General features: G+C 46.0%; 1 protein-coding gene and 6 non-coding genes across 7 annotated transcripts; 1 reads left to right on the top strand and 6 right to left on the bottom strand.

Moving 5' to 3' along the window:
- The first annotated feature begins 984 nt into the window (after positions 1–984).
- tmem88b (transmembrane protein 88 b) lies at positions 985–6159 on the top strand. The gene is made up of 3 exons (XM_067261719.1): positions 985–1300; positions 3269–3652; positions 5878–6159. The coding sequence occupies exons 2-3, from the start codon at positions 3275–3277 to the stop codon at positions 6157–6159; spliced, it is 660 nt and encodes a 219-aa protein (XP_067117820.1). The 5' UTR covers positions 985–1300; positions 3269–3274.
- A 9864-nt stretch (positions 6160–16023) lies between these two features.
- Positions 16024–16187, bottom strand: LOC136968044 (U1 spliceosomal RNA). The gene has a single exon (XR_010879578.1). It is a non-coding gene; the product is annotated as a U1 spliceosomal RNA (small nuclear RNA).
- Positions 16188–17467: 1280 nt separating this feature from the next.
- Positions 17468–17631, bottom strand: LOC136968033 (U1 spliceosomal RNA). The gene has a single exon (XR_010879567.1). It is a non-coding gene; the product is annotated as a U1 spliceosomal RNA (small nuclear RNA).
- Positions 17632–18860: 1229 nt separating this feature from the next.
- On the bottom strand, positions 18861–19024 carry LOC136968022 (U1 spliceosomal RNA). Its single transcript, XR_010879556.1, has one exon. It is a non-coding gene; the product is annotated as a U1 spliceosomal RNA (small nuclear RNA).
- Positions 19025–20034: 1010 nt separating this feature from the next.
- Positions 20035–20198, bottom strand: LOC136932453 (U1 spliceosomal RNA). Its single transcript, XR_010874741.1, has one exon. It is a non-coding gene; the product is annotated as a U1 spliceosomal RNA (small nuclear RNA).
- Positions 20199–21800: 1602 nt separating this feature from the next.
- On the bottom strand, positions 21801–21964 carry LOC136932436 (U1 spliceosomal RNA). The gene has a single exon (XR_010874725.1). It is a non-coding gene; the product is annotated as a U1 spliceosomal RNA (small nuclear RNA).
- A 1053-nt stretch (positions 21965–23017) lies between these two features.
- Positions 23018–23181, bottom strand: LOC136932317 (U1 spliceosomal RNA). The gene has a single exon (XR_010874611.1). It is a non-coding gene; the product is annotated as a U1 spliceosomal RNA (small nuclear RNA).
- Between the last annotated feature and the right edge of the window lie 1051 nt (positions 23182–24232).

Genomic DNA, 24232 nt, shown 5'->3' with positions numbered 1-24232 from the left:
CCGAAATATGCCACATGTATAAAACATAAATCAAACCAGTTGTACACTTATCTGGATGGGTGGTTTCTAGCTTGGTTACACATTGCAACACAATTCAACCACGGTTGACTTTAGTCAGTCTATTTTCTCTTTTGCTTATTTGTCCCCTCTGCCAACACACCCAGTCATCCTACGTACCCATTACAAAACTCTCCACTGTAATCACAAACTTGTACATGTAAAACTTCTAAGAGTCATCCAAGTTGGTGATAAGTTACATAACTGATGCAGCTTCTTGTCTCCCACTGCTCCACCCAGGACCGCCGCCACCCTATCCGGTGGGCAGGTCAGGGAGTATATACCCAGCGGAGGTCTATAGGTAAACAAATACACCCACCTCAAAGAGGAGGAGAGAAATTAAAAGAGAAGCGTACAATCTGGTCAGAAATCACTAATTACTGCTCCTGTGATCTCCCCCCTCCCCCCTTATCTACCGGCCTCTTATCACTTCTCCGTCTCTTTCTTCATGTCATCCTTTGGTCACTACACATGATCAGTTCTGTTCTGCAGCTCCTCGAATGCACACAGACGCCGTCTCTCTCACCATCTCCCCCTTTCCTGTCCCCCCCCCCCCCTTTCTCTGCACGTCCAGTTATCAGGCCAGCTGCCTTTGTATGGCCCCCTAACACTCAGCTCCAACTGACACAGAGAGGGAGGGAATAATAATGGTTGGGAGGGGGGGAGGGAGTGTAATAGTAATGCTGGACATGTTAAGGGAAGCGCGCATTGGGGGGGGGGGGGATGTGGGAGAGAGAGAGGGGGGGGGGCATCTATAATTCTTAAGAGACTCAGACAGAGGAGGGACAAGAGGAGTTTAAGAGTTTAAAAGGTGTGGGACAGTCCTGAAGAGAGAAGACATCAGCTTCACATTACAAAGAACGCACAAGGGAGGCTCTCGCCACTATCTGGTGGGAGAAGAGCCACAACGGACCAGAGAGAGAGAGAGAGAGAGAGAGAGAGAGAGAGAGAGAGACCAGCGGGAGGTCCACATACCAGCATACCGCCACCAGATAAGCAAAGGGAAGAGAGAACCTCCCGACAGAGTAAGCAGCAACAGCACCACCAGACCCCGACTTCTACACAGGAGAAACGTGCAGTTCCTCTACATTGCCTCCCGACGGAGAGAAGCAGAAGAGACCAAGAATCACGTTCATCTGACAGAGGAGACTGTGGGTTCCCATCCCCAAACTCCAGACGAACAGAGAGGAGCAAGAACCAGGGGAAGAACCAGAGCTAGATCTACCAGGCTCCACATCACTATGTGAGTGAAACCACAACCCCCACACACACACACACAGTTCAACAAGCTAGGCTTCTGTGCGTGTGCGAATACTCTAAATTCCTACTTTTAAAGAGAGTTTAAGTGGCTGGTTTGTTATTTGTACTTAATGACTGAAGTTTTAGACTGCCAATGAATACATGCAGACAGGGCCAGCAGACAATAGAATTATAGAACAATAGAACTCTGAATAGAACCATGTGAACTGTTTAGTGATGGAGTCCCAGCAGTGTTGAGTAAACTAATAATGTTCAGTCAGAACTGTACCAGGGACTTAAGGTAGCACCAAGGCATTTTATTACCTTTCCTAGCCTTCATAAGAAAAAGCAGTACGATTTCAACTTTGTCAGGAGACAAAAACAAGAGGGTTTTTACAGCAACAATGACGTGTTATTCCTAGAATCAAGAGTACAGCGAGTCGAATGGGTGGAGCGACCAGATGTATTTCAAGCGAGCGCCACAATACGTTTCCCCCGGTTACCAGTCCTGACCCCCTGTGACATTACACCCAGAAACGCCACTTTAAAAACAATAGGAGTGAGTCATGCAGAGTAAACAACATGAGGAGGCAGCCGCCAGCAGCATCTCAGGACCTCTCGGCACGGACGTCACATTTACCATAGAGTTTAGTGGGTATTATGGGATAGAGGACCACCCACACACAGCTTCAACAGTTGTTAGTATACTTGACTCACCTCGGCATACTTGGGATGGATCTCAATGGAAAGGACGACACTAAAGGCCCTTGCACACTGAGTCCGAAATTTTGGTATGCGTTTTTTCGCAATCGTCAGCCTCAAAATTCTGTGGCTCTGAATTGCCAAAAAACCTCTCAGAATGCTGGCTATGGATGCGAAAAAAGCAGAAAATCAAACCCGATCCAAACTTTTTTTGGACGGACGAAGGTTTCGGAGGCAGTGTGTAAGCGTGATTGACATAACGTGAGATCGTATTTTTTTTATTTTACGTGCGAACATTTCGGACACAAATTTCAGACTCGGTGTGCAAAGGCCTTAACAGTAGTAGTGTGGAGAGTTGATTGCACTTCCTGGAAGGCCTTGGCTTACCGTTCCAGCCAAGAAGAGATGGATGGTCCTGGGGGTGATGGGTGCCTGGTGTCTGAGTTAGAGTTCTGCCAGGGAGGGGGGGGGGGGGGGGGGGGGGGGGGGGGGGTCTGGCAGCTGACTGCCCCAGGGCTATTGTCCTCAGGTCGGCGGGGGCAATGCTTCGCTTGCTGGGGGAGGGATGGGGTATCCTCACACACACACACACACACACACACACACACACACACACACACACACACACACACACACACACACACACACACTAGGCGGCCATGCCAGCAGGACTCTCTCTGGATCTGGAAGGAAGATGACAGATTAACAGCTGTGTTTACCTCTCTGTTAACCAGTGACACTACAGGCTAGGGACACTGGAGATGTGGAGGCCTGCCTATGAATACTTCACTTCATTTAATAACTACTGGTCGCACTAAAACTTAATGTTCATATTGTCTATGCATGATTAGTATGATGTGACACATTCCCCAAAACACACACACACACCATGTACACAAACATCCTTTGAAGCAGCCCTCTCACCTTCATCTCTCTCCATCTTATCCTCTTCCACCATCATCCTTTGGTACACGCTTGCATGGTAATTAAGCCCCTTCCCTTCGGACCTGTCAGCTGTCAAGATAACCATCATCACTGTGCTCTGATAGGCCAGCATCACAAGCCGGCTGGCTTCCTGTTGCCACAGCGATAAGACCCTGTGACCCATGTGTGAACTGTGACTCGGGGACTCTGTAACAGGAGGGGAAGACATGGGTTACAATGAGGGACAGTACGTTACAACGGCATGGAGAGATTGCATTAGGCTCACCTGTTAAATCCCTCCGCCTTCCTCCCTCGCTTTCTCTCCCTCCTTCTCCCCTCTCTTCAGTCCATCATGAGCATGAGTGGCACCCTGGAGAAGGGAGCTCACCACCAGGCTCTTGACCTGTCTGAGGAGCTGTCCCACCACCACCATCACCACCACGCCCACCACCAGCACTCCAACTCCCTGGCCTCCACCGCCCCGGTAGGGACCCTCCCCTCCGGCGTGGTGGTCCCGCCCCCGTACTCTGCGGCGGAGAGCGCGGGCGGGGGGAGCGACGCGCCCCTGGAGCTGCGGGGCTCGCTGGACTGCTGGGCGTGCTCCGTGCTGGTCACCGCCCAGAACCTCGTCATCGCCACCATCAACGCCTGCCTGGCCGGACTGGTGTTCGGCCTCATCCTCACCCCCGCCATCGTCATGGTGATGTTCGGGTTCCTCTGCCACTCTACGGTAAAGGAGGGGAGAGGGGTCACATGACTTGTGTTTGCGCAGGCTACACACACTTGCTTCGGAACATTCCTGGGCTGTGTTTTGCATTTGAGACTCGTAATTCAATTGTGTGTACATTACAGATGGGTATGAGGCTATATACACTGGAGGAGTAGACATTTACATTTAGTCATTTAGCAGACGCTCTTATCGAGAGCGACTTACAGTAAGTACAGGGACATTCCCCCGAGGCAAGTAGGGTGAAGTGCCTTGCCCAAGGACACAACGTCATTTGGTTGGCATAGCCGGGAATCGAACTAGCAACCTTCTGATTACTAGCCCGATTCCCTAACCGCTCAGTCATCTGGAGTCAGGTGGCTGAGCGGTGAGGGAGTCGGGCTAGTAATCTGAAGGTTGCCAGTTCGATTCCCAGTCATGCCAACTGACATTGTGTCCTTGGGCAAGTCACTTCACCCTACTTGCCTCGGGGGAATGTCCCTGTACTTACTGTAAGTCGCTCTGGATAAGAGCGTCTGCTAAATGACTAAATGTAAATGTAAAAGGATGTGTTACTAAGCTGAGTGGGAGGACTGCCAGAGCAGACACCAGCAGTGATGGAGATGGTTGAGAAGGGACGATACATTTTCCCCAAAAAAGTGACATTTGCGGCCCACGAGTTTGGAATAGTTTGCCTGCAGATTAGAGCTGGGTTTGGCCTGCCAGACCTGTGGTTAGTTAGATAATCAGATCAGACATGGGCTCCTCTCAGATCTGGGAGAGAGAGACACTTTAGAGAAGAGCGGTCAGAGCTGAGAGAACTTTTAAAAGAGACCTGGGTTAAGGATTAACTAGGGAACAAATACAACATCACAGTCAGACAAATCAAAGAGCGAAATGTGATGACTGATGCTTTAGCACCCCTGTCAAAACAATGAAAAGGAATGTGTACATTTCAATGGGTGCAAACCTTCTCTTTTGACCCGAGTGGGTCTCCTTCGACCCCGGTTGTTCACTCAGCAGGTCATAGTGGGTCAGGGAGTGTGAATGGGTGACAGGGTGACTGCACCACTGGTCACCTCACTAATGGCTCAGCCCAGAAACAGGCTTCTCCTTTCCCTCTCCTCGTCCTCCTCCTCCTCCTCTTCTCTCTGCCCAATTAGGACCCCATGTGACAGATTAGGAGAGGATTAGCTAGGACTTTAAAGAGGGGGAAAATGAAAGAAAAGAAAGAGTGAGATGAGAAAAGGAGAGAGAGCGCTTTACGTTTGAGGCTCCGGGGCTTTCCTTCTCTGCTTGACAGCCAGGAATTCGAACTCCGTCGCGGTTGACATTGACTGCCTGGTCAGAGGTGAACATAGAAAGTAATCTTAAGTGTCCAGAGCTGCTACAAACCTCAATCCAGCTCCCAATCCTCCGCAGCTAGGAATGCCTGGCGTGCCTTCTCATGAGAAGCATGATGAAGCATGCCTTGGGTGAGACATCTATCAGTTTAAATAAACATGGACATAGTTGTCAGGGAGTTTATATGGTATGGGTGTACCCACCCTCACCCCTTAGTGGGCCTCTTCCTGACCCCTCTTTTTCCCGCTATGTGTCTATCCTCCTCCACCATACCACCCCCCTTACTCAGGCCTCCTCATCCCTCTCCCTCCACTCCCCCCGTTCTGACGTCAGAGATAAGGACGACCCACTCCTCCCCTCCACCTCTCTTCCTCCTCCACCCCTTCATCTCCCCCAACACTTTCATCTCCTTGTTCCGCACCATGGAACCCTCCCATCTACATGTACAGCACACGCATGATACGAGGTCTCACAGCTGTGTGCTTAGCATGTTTATCAGTCTCCCCCCCCGTGGAGGGGCACGTGAGTGGGGTCAGTTTGGATGCGTGCGTGTCCATCTGCTCCATGTCTGTCCTCACCTCAGACACACATTCCACCAGCGCCGCATCATCTCCATCGCCCTCTGCGCTCCGACCGTCCTGTTGCTTTTGTGGTTCTCCCATGATCCAACACGTCCAGCAGATCAGGCACACGGGAGAATGAGAGAGGAAATATTAAAACCTTTTCTACGACAATACATAGGACAGTCATGTAGCCATAGTGTATTGTAAGTGACAGAAATCACAGTGATGATATTTAACGCCTCTGTCTCCTCTCTTGTCCACTTCACTCCCCCACTACCTCCCCCACTTCACTCTCTCCTCTCCTGTCCACTTCACGTCTCCCCCACTACCTCCCCCCTCCAGGTGCGGCCCCACGGGACCTCCCCGTACTGTTCAGACCTGCTGAGCGACGGGGGCTGTGTGGCCCTGCTGGTGGTGGGCTTCCTCCTGGTCACCCCCCTGCTGGTCCTGGCCCTGGCCGCCTACTGCCGCCTGGCCCGCCACCTCCAGCTGGGCCTCTGCTTCATCCCCTACAGCCGCGCCGTCTACAAGAACCTGCCCGCCACCCAGCACCGGGGCCTGGGGGGGGGCTGCTGCGGGGGGCGAGGGGGTTCGGAGGGAGGGAAGGGCAAGGTGTGGGTGTAAGGGGAGGGGGGGGGGGAGAGGAAGAAGTTAGGAAGACACACACACACACAGAGAGAGACAGAGACAGAGAGCGGAGAAAAGGATGAAGCTTGACTGAGAATCTAAAGGGGGGGGGGGGGGGGGAGGAGGAGGTCACCTCATTTTATTAATATTTAATAACTGACTGAACACAACACATTCGTGAAGGCCCTTCATTTATGGTGTTTAAATATCTTGTATTCTTAATGCTGTAAATTGGACAGTTGGTTGCATATGGTGGCCATTTATGTTGCATTACAAATAAACTGTGGAATCAACATGATTGGTTTTGTTATCTGGTACAACTACGGAAAAGGGGTTTGAGTGTTTGGTTGCATACAATGTAATCCGAGTGGAGATGGTGTCTCTGCATAAGCACACCCCATGTCTCTCACACAAGGTGATAGTGATTCAGCTTGCTTCTTGGTTTCTCAGGAGGGAGGACAGGTTTATCAACAACAGTGCCTCTTATCTCTTCCAGCTGGACACAATCCCAGGCTGTCAGACACCAAACGCAGGCAGCCCCTCCCACACACACACCATCTCTGCCCCTCAGTACACGAGATGGGTGGTGCCTTTGGATGCATACTTTCATTTATCCACGGTGTAACTTGTTGCAGCAAACAAAACTAAAAAACCTGTCCTCCACCCTCAAAAGTCAGGGGGCGGGATAAAGCCTCTGATTGGTGAATGAACAGTATTACACACCAGGCCGGCTCAACCAGTCATCAAGCTCTCTTCGATCCAGAGGGATCCTCCATCGTGTCACTCTGCAGCCTCAATAGGTCGATAGCAAAATGTGTCTGGGCCACATCCTTGCTCCAGTTCTGGCCCTGTTCTGGCTGGGTTCCCCCACCCAAAAGGGTTAGGGTTCCACATACTGAAAACAGACACATACGATTTGTTCTGGCCCAGATGCGGCCCCCACCCTATAAAACATATTGTGTTATGTGGCCCAGACACCAGGATACATTCTAGAAGGAAAACACAAATTCAAAAATTTAAAAAGATGGTCTTTTATAACAAATATAGTTCCCTATGATAGGAACATTTATAAACAACAAAAGAACAAGTAAATATATTTTACATCATCTCTCACACCCACCCACCCACGCTACCAACACCCACTCACAAATACAAAAACAGTTGGATTTACTCAATTCAATAGTGGACATTATTGCACACAAAAGTTTGCTTTGGTAGCAACTTACACAATTGTCTTGATTTAACAAAGTACTTTATGTTGATACAAAGTAAATGGAATTTCATAAATTAAATTAACCACTTTAGTCCAACACAATTCAAATGTCTGGATACAAGGACGTATTGACAATGTTTGTCAATACATTTCAAATGACTATTTCTTAATCATTATAAACACAAACCACTTGTATTGTCCTTAAACTATAGCTCCATGATGATCTTTTGAAATGCCTCAAAGTTGTTGCAGAGCTTTGTAGGGTACTGCATGTTCAAGGCATAAAAGAGTCCAAACAACATTGCAGAAGCAAGTGCTACATTCTCAAGATCTTGAAGCACCATCCCACCTTCGAGGACTATCCTGGCGTCAGAGGGTTCACTGCTGGCAGTGTCTTTCACGACATAGATCCCCACTTTCGTTCTCTCTATGGCACTGAGGAAATCGGTCTCAGCCATTCTTCCTGGTCAAAAGAAAAGATACAATTATTTAATGATAGGTTCAGCATCTAGTCACTTGGCTTGTAAAACAATCCAACGGGGTAATGATTTCTACCTTCAGCAAGGACAAACCATATCCGAAAAACGTAAATAGATGCCCCACTCTTTATGACCTTCGACCCAGGCAAAGTCGCTGCAGGGTGGAAGGGTTATGTTTTCTCTCCCGTGTGTGTTTGAATGTCGGTCTGTATGTGTGTGAACAGCATTACGCAAAAACTACCAGCCCGATTTGTATGAAACTTATGGGCCAACATAATTATGACCATGATTTGTCATTAGGCCCCTTAATGATCACTGCAAAAGAGCTGCAGTTCCTGTGCAGAGACAGGATAACCTAGCAGAACAACCATTTCTCCATCGCAGCCATAGCCCACCTGAGAGGTCACGACAGCTAGCCAGACTCGTTAGATCAGAGAGGTATATTAACATCGCATCGTTAGAGTATCGTAAAAGTGGAGACTTCAGGACCCCGGGTTCTGGATTGGATGGAGTGCTACAGAGAAGGCGTTCTGTCAGAGTCTCCTATGTATGCACAGGAACACTGAAGCTATGCAAGTGTCTCTAGACTTTTTAGTATAGGTTTACTGTGCAACAGTAATAGTGCATAGTTCACTCAGGTGTTAAAACTTCGCTATACAAATACCACTTAAAAAACGATATAGTCAAAATAACAAATGTAATACACCATCGTCATTACGAACTCATGCTTACCGGGATCAGATTGTTTTTCAACACACATTTAACACCCTATACAAAATTCACACCCCATTCAAGTCCTATCTGCCAGAAACGGAAGAATAGAAATGAGTTCCCTTATCCTAAGACCTGCTTTCTTACCTGACTGTTTATACATCTGTTTGTTCACCTCACCTGTTGCTTCAGCTGGCTCTCTCACAGCAGCATGTTGGATGCTGTCCTCCTCTCCTACTCTTTCTTCAATGCCTAACGAATCTTATCTCTTTCTCTCCATGACCCTGTCTTTCTGCTTGAGCAGCACTGGTTGAAGCCTGAAAATATTTCTGGGGAAATTGTGAGGTGTAGTAGTTACTGCACTACTACAGAAGTGTAATCGTTAGCTACCTTTGTTACAATAGTAATTGTGTCCACACGGACCTGTTGGAATGTGACACCTGAAGTGAGAGTTGAACGTAAGATGCACGTAGGTTGTACTGTACGTGTCAGTAAGCTAATAAAGCGTTGCGCTGTTGGGCTGTTATTAAGTAATTTTGTAGTCCCTTTATGCGGAAAGGAGCAGAACTAAACAAGCTCTACAATTTACCAGGGCTAGGTCTGAATATATGAGAAAAACGGAGCTGCCAGCTGTAGGTATATGCAGGTTGCAACGCTAGTGCTAAATAACTGTTTAGCTGGTTGGCTCCATGAAGCCGGTAGCCAAGTAGCTAGGGCACGTGAGATAGCTCACCAAAAGAACAAAGAGGAACCGACATGTTCATAGGTACCTAGCGAAAAGTAACCTCAACTTTCCTAGACTTTTAGCTAGGACGTCCTCTTTTACCCGGACATGTCCTCTTTTCGAGACCTAAAAAAATCTAAAATTGTCCGGGATTTTAACTCGTCGGATGTGTTTGTTTGGGTCTTTCACAAACTATTACGCCCTTACAAGTTTTGGAAAGGGCATCTCCCTTTCTAAACAGTCACACAAAGCTCAGTTTGTGTATTTTAAATGACATGAATTCTTTCATGGTGGAAATTGTTTGGCAAATTGGTGTCCTGGCCCACAGAGAGAAGCTCCTTCGAGCAGAGGGCATCCCTGCACCTTCACGCCAGATGTGCCTGGGAAAGCTGGTGGTGCCGTTTGGGCAGTATACGAACGCACCACTCCACTGGACTGTGGAAAATGATGTGGGCTACATGTAAGCAAATTATATTTAACACTTGTGGGCTTTGCATTTCAATGCATTTTTTCCAACACAAAACTATGGCTACCATCAGGGTTTAATATTCATCTTCTCATACTCACAGTGATGTTAATGATGACGGTACTAAGTTGATGTCTATTATTCCAGCGTCTTTGACAAGCACAGGTGTTACGGACACCTCCCGAAGGAGAGAACGCAACACCCCCACTACGCACAAGAACCCTGGGACTGGATGAGAGAGGTATGGAGTCGTGGTGCAAAACAAGGAAGGCGGAGGCCAACTCTACCGTTCAACACATTTATTAAACGGCAAATGTGCAGGGAAAGGGGGCTGGGCACGACCAAAGCAAAGAAAGCAAAATTAAAATAATTCTATCCTACCTTATCACAGTATTTCCCTCACTAGCACCTTAGTTCCGGCGCTCTACCCAAAGTACAAGGGTTGGTCGGCCCAGGTCTTACTTAGTGTTCATATACAACAGGTTATCCTACGGGTGGTGTAAGCCCCGGGACCTCTTGACTAAAGCACGTGGCTTTCCCCTTTCCCCCTGAGAAACGCAAAAAGAAACAAAAAGGTATGAACCCAAATTATAACAATTCCAAGTTTTGAATTACAATTATACAATTTTGCAAACACAGTTTACACAACTACTAACAGTACAAATGTTGTCTCAAACCCCCAATGTACCAGACAAAGCTCAAGTAGCAAAATCCCACACCCAGCATACAAAACAAACCAAACAGCAGCAGCCAAGCCCCCCTTGCTAGACAACCACTCAGGCTTATTACATTACATTTAGTCATTTAGCAGAGGCTCTTATCCAGAGCGACTTACAGTAAGTACAGGGACATTCCCCCCGAGGAAAGTAGGGTGAAGTGCCTTGCCCAAGGACACAACGTCTTTTGGCACGGCCGGGAATCGAACTAGAAACCTTCAGATTACTAGCCTGATCCCCTAACCGCTCATCCACCTGACTCCCTTATTAGGGAGCACACAGCTGCAGCCACTGACGAGGGGGGGGGGGGGGGGGGGGGGGGGCGGAGTCCTAATCAGGGGATTCCACCAATCAGGTGGAGCCTGCTCCAGAAACTTCACAAACTACACTGATATACGGACACAGAACCACACTGAAACTCTGGGGACGTAACAACAGGTCAGAGGTGACCAACCCTCACTGTAAGGGAGAGATAGGTAACCTCTGGATCAAGGAGTACCTAACAGAATATGCAGAGCTTCCTGCAAATATCAAATCTTCTCGAGGCCAACACTGACAGGTGCGGAAAGGAAAGGAACTAAACAAGGGCTAGGTCTGAATCTAGGAAAAAAACGGAGCTGCCAGCTGTAGGTATATATGCAGGTTGCAACGCTAGTATCTATGGTCAGGGAGGGTTTGAGAGTCACACCTTTCAGGAGATGTGGGAACTCTACAGGTAGTACCAGACACAAAAGGACAGGCCAGAACAGTTCAGCAGAGCAGAGGAAGGGCATTACTATCGCTTACGGTTCTGTGAGGAGGTGGTTGCACACACCAGTGACCCACATAACCAGCATTCAAATGAAGAGGTTTAGAAAATATATTAACGACAGAGAAGCAAGTAAGTGTTATGAAACAGGAAGAGCAGAGTAGTAAGGAGTAATGTTTGTTTTGGGTAATATCGTAAAATCGAGAGTAACAATAGATTTGTTGTCCAGGAACTGCAGCCAAGCACCTTAAATTGTGATGCTCCTGAATGGCCAGGTGATAAAGGTGGAACTTGTGGCTGCAAGCCATCATGTGGAAGGTAAGTGAGAGTGTAAAAACACATTGAACTGTATTTCTTTTTTTATAATTCATATTACAAAACTACTTTATTCTGTTCATTTTTAGACTCGGTCAAGTTGCTAGACTCCCCCTTCAAGGGCTTATTTAGTCAGCCTCTGCGGACACAATTCCCGGGTGAAACCGTTGTATGGCCCTAGCAGCCTGCCACCTCTGTCTCCATGTTCCAGGTGAACTATAAAACGCGGTTACCACATGTGATTTATGCCAGCCTCTGGTGTTGGCCTGACCTCCGAAGAAAATACATTATACACATGGAGGGCTGCAGATTTGCCTTCGACCAAGGATTTGGACGTGTGCGTCAACCCGTACCACCATGAGAGGGTGGGGATCTGGTCCCAGCAGCCCACCACCTCTGTCCAGCACAAGCAGCCCACCACCGCTGTTTGTCCCACAGAGTCCCAGTCCATAACCCAGGGTCACACAACACCATTCTTTGGCGCCCTGTGTGGAGGTACTCCCTAGTGTCCTCGTGGGGGTGGTTGCGTGGGGGCTGGACGAAACGTGCACCTGTACAAGTCAGGCTACCACACCCGGGTATAACTAACTTCACCCGTCTGACAAGTTATTACATGACAGTTGACAATATGTATTACCATGCGGCAAACACACAGAACAGAAAGTCATATCAGTCTTCATTTGATTTGTTTCCCCCATATTTACTTTAGGTGCGTCACATCTGTGATGTATCTGACTGGTACTCCTTGCTGACAGAGGTCCTGTGTTACGGACCCTGCACAAAGGCAGCCAGGAGTGGAGAAGGTGGCAGAGTGGGACGGTGGCTTGCGTGGGACTCTGCTATTTTAACGCAACTTGGCAAGGCTCACCAAGCCATGTTCCCTGCCATCCTTACCAGCAAGTAAGTATACCAAACAATGTCCGCATTGAACAAACTTGGCAGTGGTCACACAAATCAATCTCAAATGATTGTGACTCTACTTACAGACGTGGCGTGGATAGAAATGTTGTGCGGCGTTGTACTTTTGGCACTGTGCTAAAAATGGATTCCACCAGGAAAGTAGGTTGATCAAAACATAATGCAACACTGTATGATACAAAGCTAATTTCAGTATTGTTTTTGCTTTTATGAAGAACCCTATGATGCAAAATGTTTAAAAAAAAACTACAACAAAAACCACATACCAATAGAATCTAATGGAGGTTATCATATCACATTCAAACTTTACATATTTTTTAGGTGGTGAAGAAGCTGTCTGGGGAGGGCAAAGGCTCAGCCGAGTGGTTCACCAGCATCGGCAACGAGCACTCCCAAATTGTGACCTTTGTTCTGACGTGCGAGGAGTCCACAGACAAGCTGACACCAATGTGCAGTGGAGTCACAGAGAGGTTCCAGCTGGCCAACCAACCTGCCCCCAAAATCATGTACGTTGACCGTGGTTGTTGCCGTGCACAGGGCCCAACGGCGTTGGAGACCATGTTTCAGCCCTGGGTGGACGATGGGATGGTCGTGTGCCTGGACATCTTCCATTGGATCCACAGATTTGACGCAGCTATCCGCACGGAGGAGTCTCACTCCAAGTACGCTGCCTTCAAGTCTGCCATAGCTGGAGCGGTCATGGCCTACAACAGGGCTGATCTGGAGCTGCTCATAGGGGCTGTAAAGAACCAGAACGTGTTGCTGGGCGCCTTATCCGATGAGGATATTGTCCAACAGCACCTCTCAAGGGACCAGCTCCAACACCATGTGAGGAGAGTCACTCTCAGAGCTCAGGGAACCTTCCGGCTCGTCCACCAGACCATCGAGGAGCTGAAGGGTCCTGCTGGGCAATTGATACAACATCATGGCGATAGGGTGATGGTGTAGCATAAAAAGTAAACATAACACACGGCGTGTGTGATTGTGTATTTATAGACGCCATTGATGAGTTGTGGGGCTGCCCAGCAGCGACACCTGGAGTGCATCCAGGATCCTCCGGGTATGGATATGTACAGGTTGGCACGTATCACAACCACCAACGACGTGGACTTGCCCTACTACAAGGGCGTGAGAGGGAGCAACAGCCTGGAAGGTTTCCACAAAGCCCTCCCCCACATGATTCCAGGTACACAACTGCAGTCTGTATACTCTGTTACAAATCAAACATGTGACCCTGTCGTTATTCTAATACCTTTTTATGGTGACGTTCAGGTCCCCACTGTGGAGCACTGCCTTATCAGGTGTACCTGATCAGTGGCATCGCACGGTGGAACTCGGGACAGGAGTGCGGATGCCGTGTTTGGAGGACAAGGGGGAGGGCACCACAGGACCTACTCTGCGCCGCTGATCAGCCGACTCAACACCCACTATCGGCAGCTGTTCGGAGAGGCTGTCGAGGAGAATTTCCAGGCCCCTTGCTGATGTCCCCTCCCACGAGCTGGAGTTACATCTTCAACCAGAGCACGGGCGAAACGGGGCACCTCCTCTCTCTTCAGGATCTTGTCAACGATGGGCCCGGTCCGGATGAGGAGGTGGTTCAGCCTGGACAGCCCGATCCAGGTGAAGCAGACCAGGCTTAAAGAATTCTTATGCCATTTGTTTGTTTGTTTTTTACAGGAGGGTGCCTGCAGTCAAAACCCTCTTCCTGGTTTCCAGAAGTTGGAAGCATTCTGTTCTGCTCTGGTGGAGATTGGCCTTATAGAGACCAAGCTGTCACTGACCACAGAGCAGAGAAACGAGCTCCTTCAACGATGGAACACAGTGGAGGAGCATGACAAACGGCCACAGCAGTTCACCCAGCTATATCGGACACACCGGGGCAACACCCTCTACTGCCACACAAAGAGGGATGACCTGGTGGATGCTGCTGTGATACAGAAGCTGAAGATGGCAAAGCGGTACGCACCAGCACAGCAGGACATCAGCGCTCTGCACAACAGGCTGATGTACACCCTGGTGAAATTGCTTTGGTTGCGCTCACCTCCAGGGTCTCGCAGTAGTCCTGAGAAGACCACAATCTTGAAGGCCTATGAGCGGATCCAGCACCGGGTGCAGGCATCCCTCTGCCGAAGATTAACGTTAGAACCATCCGGAATTTTATCCATCGGCAAGAGCGCCTTCTGAACCTGCATGCGACCAAACAGCCGTGCACCATCACCAAAACCACGTCCATCTCAGCAGCAGACCTGCCTCCAGCTCCACCCCAGCCAGCAGTCCTCCCTCCACCAGACTACCCCTTGATGGAGTACGTGTCCACACCCAGCACGGCAGGGACGAACGCCTTTAAGGGAAGGACTGATATCATTGCGCCACTCTCCTGGTCTCCCGCCACTAGATAAGGACGACACACTCCTCCCCTCCAACTCTCTTCCTCCTTTCTGGAAACTGGAAAGCTGGGAAAACAGGAGTAAGATGGTGAAAGTAGGAACAAGGAGACAAGAGAACAGAGGGGGGGATGTTAACAACAACAGATACACCAACGTGTTTGTGATATTTACCTCCTTAACACATTATCTGAACCTGAATGAACCCCCAAGTATGTGACTACTACCAGCTACACATGTTTTAACATAAGACTTCAAAACATTTATATAAGTGAAAGTATGAAGACACAAAGACCACCACAGAGAGAAGATTACACCCTTACAAATGCATCTCATCTGAACAGCAGACTACCTGGAGCTTGTCTTGTGGAACAGTGAGCAGAATATTAATTTAAAATAGAGGCCTGCCACCTAGCCCACACGGTTACCTCATTTTATTTAATAATTGACTGAACACATTTGTGAAGGTCCTTCATTTTTGGTGTTTAAATATCTTGTATTCGTAATGCTGTAAATTGGACAGTTGGTTGCCATTTATGTTGCATTACTAATAAACTGTGGAATCAACGTGACTGGTTTTGTTATCTGGTAATCCCAGGCTGTTAGAAACCAGGCAGTCTCTCCCACACACACCATCTCTCTCCCCCTCAGTACACGAGATGGGTCGTGCCTTTGGATGCATGAATATTTGAACAATGGCCTTTTTAATGCAGCGTGTGCAGAGTGTAGCCTTGCCTAACATTTCTCAATGGGAGTTGTTTTTAGTCAGTTAGCTACTTTTGTTTGATTTGGATTTAGACATTTTAGCAGCACTATGTATGATTCGACAAGGCATCTTACAGCAACATGTAAAAGGGTCAAGCTCCTGTATACATTAGACTTGCTAACAAATGCATTTCTTTTTAGGCCTAAAGGAGTCAGGTGGCTGAGCGGTGAGGGAGTCGGGCTAGTAATCCGAAGGTTGCCAGTTTGATTCCCGGTTACGCCAACTGACGTTGTGTCCTTGGGCAAGGCACTTCACCCTACTTGCCTTGGGGAGATTGTCCCTGTACTTACTGTAAGTCGCTCTGGATAAGAGCGTCTGATAAATGACTAAATGTAAATGTAAATGTAAGATAAGTCTGAGCTGATCAGGGGGGAGAAGTAGACTACTGTCATGTTCGCATCATTGTTATTTAACAGTTTATCAGGGGAGAGCGCGAACGCAGTCCCCCACTACCACAAATTATGCAGTCGAGATTTCCACATTTGAGAAATTCGCAGGGGTCAGCACAACCGGAGTGCAATGGCTGAGCCTCGCCCTGGGTGAACCACCTTCATGATCATGGTGTCTCCCCTGCCAGGTAAGTATGAGTTGTACACGGTCAACGTGGGGAAGTCGTTTCACTGCATACACTACACAGTCATGGTGATTGAATACATCAGGGTGACTTTCCGTTAAGCATGTGAAAAGTGAAAACAAAACTATCGCTATTACAACATGAACAACCTTCAAAATAAAAGCTTGTAGTAACATTTAAAAAACGTAGCTCTACTACGTGTTCCCATGATGCATTGCAATACATTTAAAGAAAACACTGTAATATATAGTTACATGTATTTGTCAAAGTTCTCACTTATTCTAAAGTCATAAACGTACATTCATATCATATGCTAATCCTTCTGTGTGGCGGGATATTAATTAAAAGGGATGGAACAGCTCGTTCACATTTATCGTGGCATAACTGACGAGGACGTGAAAGAAACCAGCAGCAGGGACATTCGCTGGCTGCAGTACCTGCAACCAACACGGGGCTAGTATGACTGAAAACCCCAAACGTAACGGAGGGCTTAAGCCCCACTTCAGATAACACATTTACCCGCGACATCACCGGAATGAACGTTACAATTTCCATCCCACTAAATGAGCTACTTGGGAGAATTTTAGGTGTAATACCTTTATTCCCAAATTAAAGATCTATGCGATTCTTTTTCTCTGATGTTTGGAGCGGTGGCGAAATAGAACGTTCTGCTCGTGTTGGTGCCAAATCTTGAATACAGTTACAAATGTCCACAAGCTCAACGCTGTAAGTTGTAGCCTAATTGTAACTTCATATAGCAGCAACATTTGTAAACTGTTCCGCATTTAGGTGTAAAAAATGCATTTGATCAGGTAAATTGTCAATCTAAACTTCAGGGCTCTCGAATCTCACGCATTTCAAACGTTCTCACACAACACCTTGTAATTCTCACGCTGAGCAGAGAACTTGTCCCGCTATATACAATTAATGGACAAGGCGCAGCCGCGCGGGCATACGGAGGTAGGTTTTCTGCCGAGTTGACAGCTGTCTGGAGTAGGCTAACTAAGTCTAATTAGTCATTCAGTGCCTAAACCCTGCAGAGCCAGACCGCCATCTCGTGGCAACAGTCAACATTACTGTGAGGAACTAACGAACACGAAGACTGATCCACGTAAAGCTAAGCAATCATTCTTATTAGAATAAGGGTAATGATAGACTAGCAGCTATTATATATACACATTAGCTACATTGATTAAGAAATGCACTTTTTAGGCAAAATAACAGTCTGAGCTGATCAGAGGGGAGAAGTCGACTACTGTCATGTTTGCATCATTGTCATTTAACAGTTTATCAGGGGAGAGCGCGAACGCAGTCCCCCACTACCACAAATTATGCAGTCGAGATTTCCACATTTGAGAAATTCGCAGGGGTCAGCACAACCGGAGTGCAATGGCTGAGCCTCGCCCTGGGTGAACCACCTTCATGATCATGGTGTCTCCCCTGCCAGGTAAGTATGAGTTGTACACGGTCAACGTGGGGAAGTCGTTTCACTGCATACATTACACAGTCATGGTGATTGAATACATCAGGGTGACTTTCCGTTAAGCATGTGAAAAGTGGAATCAAAACAATGGCTATTGCAACATGAACAACCTTCAAAATAAAAGCTTGTGGCAACATTTACAAATTAAACGTAGCTCTACTACGTGTTCCCATGATGCATTGCAGTACATTTACAGAAAATACTGTAATAATATAATTACATGTATTTGTCAAACTTTTAACATGGTATAAACGTACATTCATATCATATGCTGGTCCTTCCGTGTGGCGGGATATTTATTAAAGGGGATGGAACAGTTCGTTCACATTTATCGTGGCATAACTGACGGGGGAGTGAAAGAAACTAGCAGCAGGGACATTCGCTGGCTGAAAACCCCAAACGTAACGGAGGGCTTAAACCCCACTTCAGATAACACATTTACCCGCGACATCATCGGAATTAACATTACAATAGTCATCCCACCAAATTAGCTACTTGAAGTATTTTAGGTGCATCTATATTGGGAACAGTTTCATTGACACAGTCGGGAGAACACAGTACAATAGAGGCCATACCTTGATACAAAACAGTTGTATTCTACCATCTGGATAGTAATACAGGAGAGGGTGCAATGCAAACTGTCCCCTACTAGTACATCATTCACATTTGATTGAGTCAGTATGGCAAATCTACTTTGTTGGCTACACTGTTACGCGTTTTGACTGACTTCCAATTATGTCGACTTGCACATCTATATTTTATTCTGACGGAAATCACACGCGGATTGACGGTACAGTATTTTTTGGTAAGACTGAAATAACGAATGCTTATACACAGTAAAAAAAAAAATGAGTCAAAAACTTCCTTATGAGGATGAACGCGATGTTTTTTGTCAATGTTTGTGGCGGTGGCGAAATAGAACGTTGTGCTTGTGTCGATGCCCAATCCGCAGAGCCAGAGCGCCATCTCGTGGCAACAGTCAACATTACTGTGACGAACTAATGAACAGATGGAGACTGATCCACGTAAAAGCTAAGCAATCAGTCGTGTTAGACTAAGGGTAATGATAGCCAGTGTAATGTATACTTGCTGCTACAAATGCAGTTGTTCTTTTTAGGCAAGATAACAACAATCTGAGCTGATCAGGAGAGAAGCATATCGACGACTGGCATGTTCGCATCATTGTTATTTAACAGTTTATCAGGGGAGAGCGCGAACGCAGTCCCCCACTACCACAAATTATGCAGTCGAGATTTCCACATTTGAGAAATTCGCAGGGGTCAGCACAACCGGAGTGCAATGGCTGAGCCTCGCCCTGGGTGAACCACCTTCATGATCATGGTGTCTCCCCTGCCAGGTAAGTATGAGTTGTACACGGTCAACGTGGGGAAGTCGTTTCACTGCATACATTACACAGTCATGGTGATTGAATACATCAGGGTGACTTTCCGTTAAGCATGTGTAAAGTGGTATCAAAACAATCGCTATTACAACATGACCTTCAAAATAAAAGGTTGTGGCAACATTTAAAAAAAATAAACGTAGCTCTACTACTACATGTTCCCATGATGCATTGCTGTAAATTTAAAGCAAATACTGTAATAATATGGATACATGTATTTGTCAAACTTTTAACTTGGTATAAACGTACATTCATATCATATGCTGGTCCTTCGGTGTGGCGGGATATTAATTAAAAAGGGATGGAACAGCTCGTTCACATTTATCGTGGCATAACTGACGAGGACGTGAAAGAAACTAGCAGTAGGGACATTCTCTGGCTGCAGTACCTGCAACCAACACGGGGAGTATGACTGAAAACCACAAACGTAACGGAGGACTGAAGACCGAAGCCACGCTTCAGAGAACACATTTACCCGCGACATCACCGGAATGAACGTTACAGTTTCCCATCCCACTAAATGAGCTAACTACTTGAGTATTTTAGGTGCATCTATATTGGGAACAGTTTCATTGAAAGTTGGGAGAACAGAGTACATTAAGCCATATTTCATGCCGGGATACAAAAACAAAACAGTTGTGTCTTTTACCATCTGGATGTCTGGACAGTAATACAGGAAGGAGCACTGAACAGTCCCTACATAATTCACATATGATTTCGAGTCAGTAGGGAAAATATATGACTGTAGACTGTTACGTGTTCTGACTGTAGACTTCCAATTATGTCGACTTGCACATCTATATTTTACTCTGGTGGAAGTCACACGCGGGTTGGCAGTACAGTAATTATAGTAAGAATAAAATAACGAATGCTTACAAACAGTTTAAAAGTAGTCAAAAGCTTTCTTTCCAAATTAGAGAGAGAAGCATATCGACGACTGTCATGTTCGCATCATTGTTATTTAACAGTTTATCAGGGGAGAGCGCGAACGCAGTCCCCCACTACCACAAATTATGCAGTCGAGATTTCCACATTTGAGAAATTCGCAGGGGTCAGCACAACCGGAGTGCAATGGCTGAGCCTCGCCCTGGGTGAACCACCTTCATGATCATGGTGTCTCCCCTGCCAGGTAAGTATGAGTTGTACACGGTCAACGTGGGGAAGTCGTTTCACTGCATACATTACACAGTCATGGTGATTGAATACATCAGGGTGACTTTCCGTTAAGCATGTGTAAAGTGGTATCAAAACAATCGCTATTACAACATGACCTTCAAAATAAAAGGTTGTGGCAACATTTAAAAAAATAAACGTAGCTCTACTACTACATGTTCCCATGATGCATTGCTGTAAATTTAAAGCAAATACTGTAATAATATGGATACATGTATTTGTCAAACTTTTAACTTGGTATAAACGTACATTCATATCATATGCTGGTCCTTCAGTGTGGCGGGATATTAATTAAAAGGGATGGAACAGCTCGTTCACATTTATCGTGGCATAACTGACGAGGACGTGAAAGAAACTAGCAGTAGGGACATTCTCTGGCTGCAGTACCTGCAACCAACACGGGGAGTATGACTGAAAACCACAAACGTAACGGAGGACTGAAGACCGAAGCCACGCTTCAGAGAACACATTTACCCGCGACATCACCGGAATGAACGTTACAGTTTCCCATCCCACTAAATGAGCTAACTACTTGAGTATTTTAGGTGCATCTATATTGGGAACAGTTTCATTGAAAGTTGGGAGAACAGAGTACATTAAGCCATATTTCATGCCGGGATACAAAAACAAAACAGTTGTGTCTTTTACCATCTGGATGTCTGGACAGTAATACAGGAAGGAGCACTGAACAGTCCCTACATAATTCACATATGATTTCGAGTCAGTAGGGAAAATATATGACTGTAGACTGTTACGTGTTCTGACTGTAGACTTCCAATTATGTCGACTTGCACATCTATATTTTACTCTGGTGGAAATCACACGCGGGTTGACAGTACAGTATTTATAGTAAGAATAAAATAACGAATGCTTATACACAGTTTAAAAGTAGTCAAAAGGCTTCTTTCCAAATTAAGGATCAACGCGATGTTTTTGTCTGTTTGTAGCGGAGGCGAAATAGAACGTTGTGCTCCTGTCGGTTTCACATCTTGAATCAAGTTGCAGATGTAAATAATCTCAAGGCTGGAAGTTGTAAAGGTGTAGGCTACCTTACATAGAACTACATGTAGCAGCGACATTTGTAAAGAGCTCCACCATTAAGTGAAAAAATGCATCTTGAAATGTAAATTGACGATTTAAACTTCAGGACTCAAGTCTCACGCATTCGCCGTGAGACTCAAATCAGAAACACCCCCTCTGAAACTAGATTTACTAGTTTGAAAAGTTATGACATCCACATGCAATCAAAAGTAAATGAGAGTAAATCTGTCGGTCTTAACAGGTCAGTCAGTGACTAAACTCCGCAGAGCCAGACCGCCATCTCGTGGCAACATTTAATTGTGAAAATTACTGTGACAAACTTAACACATGGAGACTGATCCACCTAAAAACTAAGCAATCATTCGTGTTAGACTAAGGGTAATAATCGTCAGTGTAATTTATACTTGCTGCTAGTCTAACAAATGAAGTTGTTGTTTTAAGACAAGATAACAACAATCTGAGCTGATCAGGAGAGAAGCATATCTACGACTGTCATGTTCGCATCATTGTTATTTAACAGTTTATCAGGGGAGAGCGCGAACGCAGTCCCCCACTACCACAAATTATGCAGTCGAGATTTCCACATTTGAGAAATTCGCAGGGGTCAGCACAACCGGAGTGCAATGGCTGAGCCTCGCCCTGGGTGAACCACCTTCATGATCATGGTGTCTCCCCTGCCAGGTAAGTATGAGTTGTACACGGTCAACGTGGGGAAGTCGTTTCACTGCATACATTACACAGTCATGGTGATTGAATACATTATGGTGACTTTCCGTTGAGCATGTGAAGAGTGGAATCAAAACAATCGCTATAACAACATGAAAAACCTTCAAAATAAAAGCTTGTGGCAACATTTACAAATTAAACGTAGCTGTACTACGTGTTCCCATGATGCATTGCAGTACATTTACGGAAAATACTGTAATATGTAATTATATGCATTTGTCAAAGTTCTCACGTAATCTAAACTCATAAACGTGCATTAATATCATATGCTGGTCCTTCTGTGTGGTAGGATATTAATTAAAAAGGGATGGAAAGGCTCTATCACATTTATCGCAAAATAGAACGTCGTGCTCGTGTCGGTGCCAAATCTTGAATCAAGTTGCAGATGTAAACAATCTCAAGGCTGGAACTTGTAACGGTATGGGCTAGTTTACATGGCAACTACATGTAGCAGCAACATTTGTAAACTGCTCCGTAATTAGGTGAAAAAACGCATCTTAAAAAGGTAAATTGTCAATCTAAACTTCAGGACTCTCGAGTCTCACGTATTCGCCACGAGACTCGCGCATTTCAACCATTTCACACGTTCTCACACAACACCTTGTATTTCTCACGCTGAGAAGAGATAACTTGTCCCGCTATATACAATTAATGGACGAGGCGCAGGCATACGGAGGTACGTTTTCTGCTGAGTTGAGAGCTAGCTGTCTGGAGTAAATGTGTAAGTCTAATTAGTCAGTCAGTGACTAAACCCTGCAGAGCCAGATCGCCATCTCGTGGCACAAAGTGAACATTACTGTGTGACAAACAAACGAACACATGGAAACTGATCCACAAAAAAGGTTAGCAATCATTTGTGTTAGACTAAGGGTAATGCTAGCCAGTTTAATGTATAATAGCTGCCAGTCTAACAAATGCAGTTGTTCCTTAACGCAAGATAACTAACCTGAGCTAATTAGGGAAGCTTTAAACATATAGACTAGTCATGTTCGCATCATTGTCATTTCACAATTTATCAGGGGAGAGCGCGAACGCAGTCCCCCACTACCACAAATTATGCAGTCGAGATTTCCACATTTGAGAAATTCGCAGGGGTCAGCACAACCGGAGTGCAATGGCTGAGCCTCGCCCTGGGTGAACCACCTTCATGATCATGGTGTCTCCCCTGCCAGGTAAGTATGAGTTGTACACGGTCAACGTGGGGAAGTCGTTTCACTGCATACACTACACAGTCATGGTGATTGAATACATTATGGTGACGTTCCGTTGAGCATGTGAAAAGTGTAATCAAAACAGTCGCTATTACAGCATGAACAACCTTCAAAATAAAAGGTTGGCAACATTTACAAATTAAACGTAGCTCTACTACGTGTTCCCATGATGCATTGCAGTACATTTACAGAAAATATTGTAATAATATAGATACATGTATTTGTCAAAGTTTTAACTTGGTATAAACGTACATTCATATCATATGCTGGTCCTTCAGTGTGGCAGGATATTAATTAAAAGGGATGGAACAGCTCGTTCACATTTATCGTGGCATAACTGACGAGGACGTGAAAGAAACCAGCAGCAGGGACATTCGCTGGCTGCAGTACCTGCAACCAACACGGGGAGTATGACTGAAAACCCCAAACGTAACGGAGGGCTGAAGACCGAAGCCCCACTTCAGATAAAACATTTACCCACGACATCACAGGAATGAACGTTACAGTTTTCATCCCACTAAATTAGTTACTTGGAGTATTTTAGGTGCATCTATATTGGGAACAGTTTTGAGAACAGAGTACATCAGGCCATATTTCATGCCTGAATAAAAAACAGTTGTCTACTACCAACTGGATGTCTGGACAGTAGCGTTCTGACTATAGACTTCTAATCGGATTGTAGAATTCGACTGTAGACTTCCTATCGTATGTCGACTTGCACATCTATATTTTACTCTAACGGAAGTTATACGCAGGTACAGTATTTTTAAAGACTGAATAATGAATGCTTGTACAAAGTCAAAAAGCAGTCAATAGCTTTCTTTTCAAATTAGTGATCAACGCAATGTTTCTTCGATGTTTGTAGCGGTGGCGAAATAGAACGTTGTTCTTGTATCGTTGCCAAATCTTGAATCAAGTTGCAGATGTAAACAAACTCAAGACGAAGTTGTGACAGTATGGGCTAGCTTACATGGCAACTACATGTAGCAGAAACATTTGTAAACTGCTCCGTAATTAGGT

The sequence above is a fragment of the Osmerus mordax genome, chromosome 23 (genome assembly GCF_038355195.1).
Source record: "Osmerus mordax isolate fOsmMor3 chromosome 23, fOsmMor3.pri, whole genome shotgun sequence".
Taxonomy (NCBI): Eukaryota; Metazoa; Chordata; class Actinopteri; order Osmeriformes; family Osmeridae; genus Osmerus; species Osmerus mordax.
Note: the sequence above shows the minus strand (reverse complement) of the source record. Positions and strands in the feature narration are given on the sequence as shown.